Here is an 11,116-nt window from a genome sequence, read left to right on the forward strand (position 1 = left end):
GGGGGGGGGGGCTGGAGAAGACCCTAAGTCCAACTGCTTCTTCCTATACTAACACCACTGAAAGTGGATTTTCCCAGTGTTCACTGAAGGAGTGGACTTTTAATTAATTTTCACAATCTAATGACTTGGAGAAAAAGGCAACTGACAGAACCTGGTGGCATCATCTTTCCTCTGTCATGGTCACCCATGAAGAATGAAATGCCATAGTCTGTTATTGATCTAGCTGTGCCAATGCCAATGTGGTAGCTAGACCTGTAATACAGAATTTAAAAAAGAATAATAATCACACCCATACATATCCATTTCTGCCTTCTGTTGGTTTGGTTTGGGCTTTTTGTTTTGTCCCTCCAACACCTCCCCCCTCAAAAAAAAAAAAAAATCAGAAAAAAAAGTTTAGTCCTTTAAATTTTCTATTTTTTTCCAGATGAAGGGATCAATTTGGAATAAAGTATTAATAAATATATCTAGAACCACTAGTATTTGTCAAATGATAACATGGTATCATGACAACTCTCCACTCTTATGGAAAAGTTCAGGTGCAAAGGCATATTTAGCCACATGGTAGCAAGCAAAAAGCTCAGAAGGGATACAGACAGGACAGCTACCTGAATATACCAAAGGGAAATGTCATCTATATAGCATATAATGCTATAGCTTTGTTTGCTTATTTCCACATTATCTTGGTAATTAACTAAGTATTTGAAGAAATTTGTTATTTGCTGGGTGCATAATACCACTGTTCCTCATTACAAAAGTTCAGTAAGATCAAAGCTAAATGCACACATCTTTGAAAATTCTTGGTAGGCATTAGCATCAAAACAAAAAAAGAGCAGAATTGTTATTGTAAGTTTTACCTTAGAAACCTCACTTAAAAAAAGGAAGGATACCTGACAGAACCTCCTTATGCACATATGTATCATGCAGAACCAAAATAGAAATCACATGTCAAAAAAAAGAGAGAAGCTACTCCCCATCCTATTAATAATATGAGCCCAACATAATTTTCTATGGAGTCCAGTCTTCCCTGTGTATTGCTCCCCAAAGACAAATTATAAAAACTGCTTCTGGTTTGCTTCACAGCTGCACAGATAAAATATTTGTTACAGAAGTACAAGATAGCCAGACACGACTGAATTAATAAAAAAGCCTACAGTACAAAAACATTTCCCAATATAAATACAAATCTGCAAGTACGTTGTATGAATAAGCTATGTGTTATTCATTTCCAGGTTAGCTGCTAGGTCACTGGCATTAGGTACAGTGCTGTTGTTCATGGTAGATAAACTAAGCAGCAAAACTTGAAAATGGGGAATTTAATGACTGTTTTTCTTAGGACTGGTCTGTTACTCTCCTCTAATTGAAACTTGAAATTCAACCTTAGAAGATTAAGTTTTACAAGTCTTAAGTATATACATCACTGATAATCATTAACAAAGCAGTTGCCACAGCAAGAGACCAAAAAAATCCAAATCCCAAACCAAGTATCACAGAATGTTATTATCAAAAGGTAACTAAAAATAATTGTTCACTCCCTCCAATCATGACCAGACTTTTCATAGCCTACTTTACAGAATGGATCAGGCCATGAAAAATACAAAAAGCAGACAGTTTAGTGCAGATTCAGTTTCCCCCTTGTGTCCTCCTCTACCTTAATTGTGTTTGCCCCCACTGAAAAAGCTCTCCTTTCTCTCAAAAGTGATATATCTCTTGACAGACCTTGCTATGTCTTCCTGAAACCCAGTAAAATAGGAGAAGTTTCGCAAAGGAAATAAAAGCTCATCCTGAGAACTATCTAACCAGATGAGGAGGCAGCCTCACAGGGTGCATGGGCCCAGCTGCCCTGGTAATTACTTTGCTGCTGGGCTAAAAGATCAAGCCTGGAATGTCTCCACTTCAGGAATGAAAGAATCATCTCCTGCTCTCCTATCAGGACCAGGACTTCCAGGATCTGAAGAACAATGGGATTGTACTTAACTGAAAAGTAGTGTTATTTTTTTTCCCAATATTTTGAATATTTGTATGACATGATGCAAAAGACATAGTAGTCTTGTATTTTTAGTTCAATGGACTTTTTGTTAATCTTTTTCTTTCTGGAGTGATTATTTATTCCTCCAGATACTCCAAAGTGTCTTAAGAAATGTATTTTAGCAGTAAAGAGGTACAGTTTGTTAGCAGTAAGAAAAGAAACAGCAGTGTTAATAATATATATTGCTCCCAGTAATTGTTTCTTTATTAGCACAGAGCTACTGCAGAACTACTTAATTTCTGTATGTTTGCGTTTCTCAAAGTATTTTTCTGTAATTCCCACAGTAAAGGACTGGAGCCATGGTTAGGCTGTATAAAAAGGTCACCACATTCAAACAGCAGCTGTTTGCTTTCACTAATAAAGGAAAAAAGACTCTGCACTGAAAAGTGACCATAAATAGGCATAGCATATCCTTTACACAGGCAAAACACAGATTTCACTGGGAATTCTGCCACATTTAAAGCAGGACCAGCTTTAATGCAGCTATTTTGCAGGCAGTAGTGAAGAGGAAATAAGTTGAGCAGAGGCAAATCCCACAGGATGTCCATGCAATTGTTCCATACCCAAAAGAAGGGAAGGAATGTTATGTGAAGCAATTTCAGCAATAATGCTGCTGAGTGACTTAGTTCGTGGGGTGGCTCCAGCAGGAAGAAAAGCCAAGAAAACATTACTACACACAGAAATGAGTGTGAGAACTTCTTAACTTTGTTTTTTTGGAGTTGGGAGATGAAACATGAGAAAAAACTTCTCAGAAATCTACTGTATTGTAAAAGACCGCATTGCTTGGCAAGGGAGGGGGGAGAAGATGTTGGTGTTCTGCCTCTTCAGCAGGTATTCATCAGCAGAAGCAGAAGAGCAGCTGTGCAAAGCTCTGGGACATAATTCTAGACTCCACAGAATGTAACAAAACACTCAGTAGCTCTCTCTACTCCCTCCAGGGAACTGAAAGGCAGGACCCATAGCAGAAAACATCTGCTGTTCCTACTTTCAGGTTTGGTTGTCTGCCACCAGTGGAAGTAAACAAGAAGACTGGGACTCTAACCCCATCAGGTCACTTCCTGTTTGCTTACAGTTTAATGCACATTCCATTAGAGCTGTGCTACCGAGACCAGATTCAATACAGACGCTGTGCACACCTCAGTAAGTATCACCTCACTTGGAAAAATATTATTGTTGTTGTTGTTATTATTGTTGTTATTATTATTAAAATATTAATATTATTAAAAAGAATTCTAATGAAAGAGTTCAGCATTAAATTCAGGCATACTAAGAAATAAAATTTTCTGAAATTTGTTCTTAAATTCAATTAAAGAAAAAAAAAAAGTGTGGGTTTCTCACTCTAATTACTTCATTATTAACCTACCTGGCAGTGGCATTAGAAAGCAAATAAATCATAGAATCATAGAATGGTTTGAGGTGGGAGGGACCTTAAAGATCAGAGCCCCATCCAACCTGCCCCTGAAAACTTCCAGGAATGAGGCTTCCACAATTTCCCCTGGGCAACCTGTGCCAGTGTCTCACCACCTTCACACTAAAGAATTTCCTCCTTACGTCTAACCTTAATCTCCCCTCTTCTGGTTTTGATCTATTACCTCTTGACCTCTCACTACAATCTCTTGTAAAAAGTCCTTCCCTGGCTTTCCTGAAGCCCTCCTCCCCCGCTTCAGGCACTGGAAGGCTGCTATAAGGAGCCTGGAGCCTTCTCTTATCCAAGCTGAGCAACCCCAACTCTCTCAGACTGCCATCGTAGGAGAGATGCTCCAGCCCTTTGATCATCTTCACGGCCCTTCTTTGGACTTTCTCCATGAGCTCCATGTTCTTCTTACGTTGTGGGCTCCAGAACTGGACACAGTACTCCAGGTGGTGTCTCACGTGAGCTGAATAAAAGGGGGAGAATCACTTCCCTTGATCTCCTGGCTACACTTCTCTTGATGCAGCCCAGAACACAGTTGGCTTTCTGGGCTACAAGCACACATTGCCAGCTCATGTTGAGCTCCTCATCCACCATCACTCCCAAGTCCTTTTCTGGACTGTTTTCTATCCATTCTCCATCAACTTGTATTTGTGCCTGACCCAGGTGCAGGACCTTGCACTTGGCCTGGTTGAACTTTATGCACTTTGCACAAGCCTGTCAAGATCACTCTGTATGGCATCCCTTCCCTCCAGTATTTCGGCCTCCACACACACCTTGGAGTTGTTGGCAAACTTGCTGAAGGTTCACTCAATGTCTTTGTCATCAACAAAGATGTTCAATAGCACCGAGTACCCACCCTTGGGGAACACTACTCATCACAAGTCTCAACTGGACATCGAGCCGTTGATCACCACACTTCTGAATGCGACCATCCAGCCAGCTTCTTACCCAACAAGAGGTCCATCTATCAAATCTGTATCATCCAGTTTTGATATGAGGATGTCATGGGGGACCATGTTGAAGGCTTTTGCACAGGTCCCAGTAGATGATGTTGGTTTCTTTTCCTTTGTCCACCAGTGCTGTGACCCCACTGCAGAAGGCCACCAACTTAGTCAGGCAGGATTTGCCCCAGGTGAAGCTATGTTGGCTGTCACCAATCACCCCTTTGTTGTCCACTTGCCTCAGCAGAGCCTTCAGGAGGATCTGCTCTATGATCTTTCCCAGCACAGAGCTGAGACAGAATGGTATATAGCTCCCTGAATCTTTCTTTTTTTTTCTTTCTTGAAAATGGGAGGTTTGTTTCCCCTTTTCCAAATCCTTTTAATCGGTTAAGTTCTTCATTTATTGATCCTGGTTCCATTTTGAACCCTGTTACGTATTGATTACCTCAATTGTTCTGTCAATAATGTTTGCACAATTACAGTAAGAGCTCCATAAAACAGCTTTTAGAAACACTTTGTGAAAGTCATGCAAGTACCCCCAATTCACTTTGCAAATCCAGTTTCTTAACTTGAACTACAAACTTGTTGATCAAGAAGCATGAAAACAAAATCAACTTGACCTAAATCTACTGAAGTAAAAAATCTGAATCAGTGGTCACTGAAATATGGTACTGATTAAAAAAATTGTTTGACTTAGTATTTATATAATCTGTTCTCAAAACTTTGAACCCCTCTGAGACTGTAGGAGTGGACATCACTCACAAAAGTTTAACAAGGCATGAAATCTGCAGAAAAGCCATTTCTTTTTCAAACACCACATTACTTTTTTTAAGACACAAAAACTGCACAAATGGACAGGAAAATGTAGTTTCCCAAAATGATCTCAGAAGTCATTACCCCACTATTCAATCAAGAGCAACTCCCAAATACTCTGTGCTGCTCAGAAAGTTTCTTTCACTAAAAGAGAAGGAAAAATAGCAGACAATTTCAGTACCATACTTGATTGCAGAAATACTGCCTGGTATTATGTAAAACAGTACATAAGAATAGAGAATTTGGCATCACTTGATGGATACAGAACTAAGAAAGTTTATGTTCTGTCTTTAGCAACAGCCTGTGCCTTATGCTTGAAAGACTGATGAAGGAAAAACCTAATTTGCCTGCACAATTTCACAGTGTGATACACACAAGAACATAGACAACGCTTTCCAGAACTTGTTGCCTTTAGCCTGCAAACCTTCAGCATGCAATGTCTCTACCAGTACTTAATTTTTCAGGTTGGAATTTTGAACTTTAATTTACTGATTATTAGTTACTGAAGTATTTAGACCACAATACATTGCATTTCCATATTTTAAGTAATTTTTTAGATATATTAAATCAAATTATGCTATTCTAAACTTACATTTACATTGGGAATTTGTTATTCCAAACAAAAATGAAGACTTCATAATTTTAATGCTATAGGATAGATATCTTTTTTAAGGAAATTTTCAATGTGTATCAATGTGTTTTAAATTTTTAGATTAAGGAGAACTGTAGTTGCAATATAATATATTAAAATTTCAAATAAAAGCCTCACTTAAACCAGTTGAATGAGAGGGATATGGTATAGCCCTGTGTTATACCACATTCACAGGTGTATCTGTGGATGCATAAGTTTTACGAAACAGCTGAATGGAATATTTTAACTTATTAAATTGCACCTTTTATTAGTCTTCATAAGAATATGCTTTCAAGTTGAGGAATACTCCTTCAGTAATAGGTCTCTGGCATGGTTTGACAAACATCTCACTGCATTTAAGTTGTTATGAATTCGGGACAATCCTACAAGAACCATAAGACCCATATTGACTCTTTACTGATTCTCTTGTAATTAAAGTTTTTAACAGCTCTAATTACCTTATATAAACTATTATTTAATACAAAATAGATTTACTCAAATAAAGAGTAAATTAAAAAAATATTTGAATTAGCAGGGCAAAAATCCAGAAACAAAAGAAGTGAAAAGAGGAAGTTTAAGGATGTTCGAAATCTTAGTACAGAACAGTGATTGCAAATGCTACATTCCCAAGTGTCTACTCTACAAATCTGTGCCTTTCTATGAAAATCATTGAGCTACATTTGAGCATAAAGATACAACTATTTGAGAATGCTTGCAGTCAAGAAGACAACGGCTGCAGATATAAGTAGTTTCCTTGTGTAAAGCAAAACAGTTTAAAAAAGTGCTTCTTGCAGTTCATCATAGTCCATCTACCTTTTGCAGATTAAGAACCTAAAAGACATCTCCTAAGCCTTGCACTCAGTCTTGCACATATGACCAGGCACCCTATGAAGGAGATTAGATGCTTTTCACGTCTTACTGCATGCTTCAACATGCAGGGTTTGTGAGCAGATTTCTTGGTTTTCCTTCTCCTTCAACTAACAGAAGTCTTCACCTTAAGTCTGTTTCACCCTTTCTGTTTTGCGCCACAGGTCTTTGCAAGGTCATCACTGTTAACATGGTCACAAAAGATTTAAACTTGCAAGCAGAGAGCTTCCAAAAGAATCAAATACACAATCAAATATATCAAATATATGAAAAAACAACAAACCAAAGACAGTTCAGATTTACCAAACAATTAGTGCTTTATAGGAATTCCTTTCAGGTAAGCTCGAAAATCAGCTGACATTGAATTTGAAATAAACAAGAGCATTATGAAGACTTTCCTTGAAGCTAAGTATGCAAGTTCCACATGCTGTTTTAAATGTCAGCAGACTTAGCTGCCCACTAGCTTCAAACTTAGTAGCTTGCTGAAGTTAGTAACCTGCTTAAACTTTCTCAAGTCTTAGTACTCAAAACGGATTTATTTGATAATTAGATTGTGCAGCTTTTTACTTTATTCTTTAATTCATTATACTTATTTGTAGACAAAAACTTTTTGGCTCAGGTACATTTTAATTTATGAACAGCTTTTGCTTATTATTTTTTCATGCTGCCATGTTACTCCACTTGACATGGGCTATTCCATTTGACATGGAGCTAATTCAGCCTGGAGAAGGCTTCAGGGAGATCTTACAGCAGTCTTCCAATACCTAAAAGGGACCTACAGGAAAGATGAGGGGGACACTTTCCAGTAGAGTGTAGTAATAGAACAAGGGGTAACAGTTTTAAACTGGAAGAGGGTAGACACAGGTTAGATATTAGGATGAAATTCTTCACCACTAGGGTATTAAAGCACTGGAATAGGTTGCCCAGGGAGGCTTTGAATGCTTCCTCCCTGGAGGTGTTCCAGGCCAGGCTGGATGAGGCTTTGTACAACCTGGTCTAGTGGGAGGTGTCCCTGCTGATAGCAAGGAGGCTGAAACTTGATGACCTTTAAGGTCCCTTCCAACCTTAATCATTCTATTATTATATGACATAAAAACCTGAAAGATCTTAAAGAGGTGCAGTTCAACCTGTAAAGAGACAACACTCTCTCCCTAGAGTTAACTTTGCTGTAATACAAACCTCATTATTTTGGGCTGGTGTTTTAAGACTGTCTTCTAGGAAATGTAAATAGTTGTTTCAAATGTATTACTGCTAATTGTATCACTTCCAAAGCTGACTCACAGACATATTCACCTTAAGCACCTTGCCTCATAAAGTCATGATTTAAATCAAAGATAAATTTGACTTCTTCTTTTGTTCTTACTCAGGTTACAAAAATTAACAGTAAAGAACACATTATGATACTTGGTTGCTCTCCACAAGTACAAAAAATGGAAATTAAGGTGATTAAAGAATTTGAAGTGGAGGACCTAAGGGTTAGAACAAAGATTCAATAACCTGACAAATTTGTGCATATCCATTGACACTTGCAAGTATAATCTCAAATATGATACAGTCTAAATTTTGAACATGAATTCTAATGGCAGAACTTTTGTTGTCTTTATTTGTCAAGTTATAATTCTTATTCTTAAGACAAAGCACCCTAAAGTACCTTAAAGCTGGCCAACTGAAGATTTCACATTCTGATTTACCATTCTTATTTTAGAATTTTGCCCAAGTTTAGCAGATAGAAATGAAATCAGCTGCCTGTAGACTTGAAGTAATCTTATTTATTCACGCAAACACCACTAAACTTATTAATGTATTACAGCCATTTTAAATACTCCAAAATTCAACACAATAAAGGCCTATAAATAACTACAGTGTAACTGTGTAATAACATAACTATCCAAACAACTATAGAAACTGAACAAGTCAGTAAAAAGCTAAAGATTTCCAAATTCCAAAGGGATTATTTTTTTCCAGCAACAGAAGTGCACCACATGAAGAGCTCAGTAGTTCATCTATTTGAGACATGGCAGAAAGTCAAAAGCATATTCAGAAGTCCTAATATCCTGAGGAACGACATATTTCTAGGCTTTATTCTTATACTCATATTAGATTGGGGTGACAATTCAAACATCCCCTTCAATCTTATCTCTGCTTCTGTAACAGAAGAAACTTTTTAGGCAGATACATACTCAGTAACTGGTGCACGAGCCAACACTAATACTCTAAGACAACTCTCAAAATCCCACAACAGACAGCATAGTTCAAGGAACACCAGCTCAATACTATCATACTGCCATAATTCACTGTGCAAAAAAGTTATCGCGCTACTGTTTTCTGAAGGTTTTTCATACATAGCTCTATATACTCTTACTTGTAGTGACCATGACATTGGATCCTTCATCTGACAGTCTTGTTTAAAATCTTTAAAATACATGAAGTATTGACTTTTTTTTTTTAAAAAAAACTGGTTACTTAATATTTTCGGTGATTCTGGTAAATGCTTTTTAATTGCCCTGCCAAATTAAAAAAGAGAATGATTGCTATGAAGTCCTAGACCTGCCAGACTTCATTATTTAAATGGTTATTACCCTACCCCTAAGCTATTTAAATTCTATTTTTTATCTGCATAGTCTTGCCCAAAAGAAGACATGTAGCACTTCAATTGTCCTCTGATTTGATGACTCACAGATATCTTTTAATTCACAACTATTTTTTCATTAATTCATCATGATAGTGACTTTTTTTTTTTTTTACATAAAAGCAAAAGTGAAAAGTTACTGTGCTAATGCATTTCAGTTGTTTGCAGGCTAAATCAGTGAACATTTACTAATAAAACCCCCTTATCATCAATGTAATCCAATAAAACAATAATGGAAAGATATTCCTTTTAACATTTTACTTGTACTTTTTTCTGCCTGCTAGGAATTCTAGTTATGAGCTTCATTGTGCCAAAGACAGAGCAGTCTTTTCCAGACACTTACCCTCTGACAGCATGAATAAGTCTCAGTGATGGATAGGCGGTTCGCACTTTCAATTTATTCTTAAGGATTAATGCATTAACCCATTCCACGTGCTTCTCTCCACCTTTGACCATGAAAGCAGGGATCCAAAGAACACTGTCATTCAGCATGGACAGTCTATGCACAAATTTTTCTCTGTCACTCTCATTCCGAAAGCCTCCAAATGCTCTTTGTACAACTGATGGGTTCATGGTAATAAAATCAGATTTAGTTCCCACATCGGCAGCAAACTCCACCACAGGAGCTAGATTGCACCTGGAGAGGAAGGAATTAATGGAAAAATAAACGTATATATTAGCATTAACTCAGAAAATTGTGTGCATGAAAGGAAAGCTGAAAATGAACATATAAGCCCATTTCAATTTAACATGAGGAAAAAACACCAGTGATAACAGGTGTGATAACATGCAGTATTTTACTCAACTTGAACACTTGTTAGACAAATGTCTTAAAAACATTAAAACATCCTTTTGCATCTTTTTGCCACCATCTTTCTCCGAGGTGGGAAAAGTAAAAGCAAAAACTCATAATGACAACTATTTCTATATTGTTTTCTGTCACTTCATTTGTTCTCTGCTTTTTCACTCATTTCAAACAAAAACAATAGAAACTTCTGCTTCAAAACCAAAAAGACCTGTCTCTTGCCCAACCTCCTTTATATCCATATAATTCCAGGCTGTCAAATGAGGCCAGCTATTCCCCTTTATTTCTTGTTGATTTGTGAAGTTCAAAGGTATTCAACTGAGCATGTTTGAAGAACAAATAAAAAGTGAGGTGTATCAACATTTTTTCCCAAACTGCAGGGAAACATTTTTAGAGAAATGTAAAAGGATTTAGATGTGTGACTTCCAGTTACCTTAATAGCACGTCTGGTTCAACAACAAACATCACACTGAAATTATCCATGTTGCACATAAGTAATAAAATAATTTACCATGGGCTATCTTTATTGTTCAAGGGCTAAGAAAGTGTTTTTGAAAGAGAAAACATTTTTAATTTATTCAACCAAGGCTTCCATAAAAATATTAATTTTGTTTGGAATAAAAACAACACTCAGTAAGAATAAGTAGCAAAAACCTCTTTTCTGGTCCTTGTTTCATTTTCACTGTAAAAATAATCTTCTTGTCAACAATATGGACATACATTTAAATTTCGGGAATCACACAGTGAAGGATACTGTTTCAGATTAATTTCAGATAATGTCATAGAATCATTAAGGTTGGAAGGGACCTTAAAGGTCATCAAGTTCCAACCTCCCTGCCATGAGCCCTAGATACTTAAAGCCCCAGAAGGAGTCAGGATAAAGGAAGAGTTTGCTTTGGTAGATGAGGACTGGGTTAGGGATCAGTTGAGTAATCTGGACATCCATAAATCAATGGGTCTGGATGGAATGCACCCGTGGGTGCTGAGGGA

At 37.2% G+C, this 11,116-nt stretch overlaps 1 protein-coding gene across 1 annotated transcript in view; it reads right to left on the reverse strand.

The window, feature by feature from the left end:
• Positions 1-11,116, reverse strand: part of ST8SIA4 (ST8 alpha-N-acetyl-neuraminide alpha-2,8-sialyltransferase 4) — a 47,622-nt gene that overhangs the window by 5,684 nt on the left and 30,822 nt on the right. The window contains exon 4 of the mRNA XM_010007227.1: positions 9,665-9,958. Within this exon, the coding sequence (XP_010005529.1) occupies positions 9,665-9,958 (294 nt within the window). The remainder of the gene's footprint in view (positions 1-9,664; positions 9,959-11,116) is intronic.

This window comes from Chaetura pelagica, unplaced genomic scaffold (assembly GCF_000747805.2).
Source record: "Chaetura pelagica isolate M959 unplaced genomic scaffold, ChaPel_1.0 scaffold40, whole genome shotgun sequence".
NCBI lineage: Eukaryota > Metazoa > Chordata > Aves > Apodiformes > Apodidae > Chaetura > Chaetura pelagica.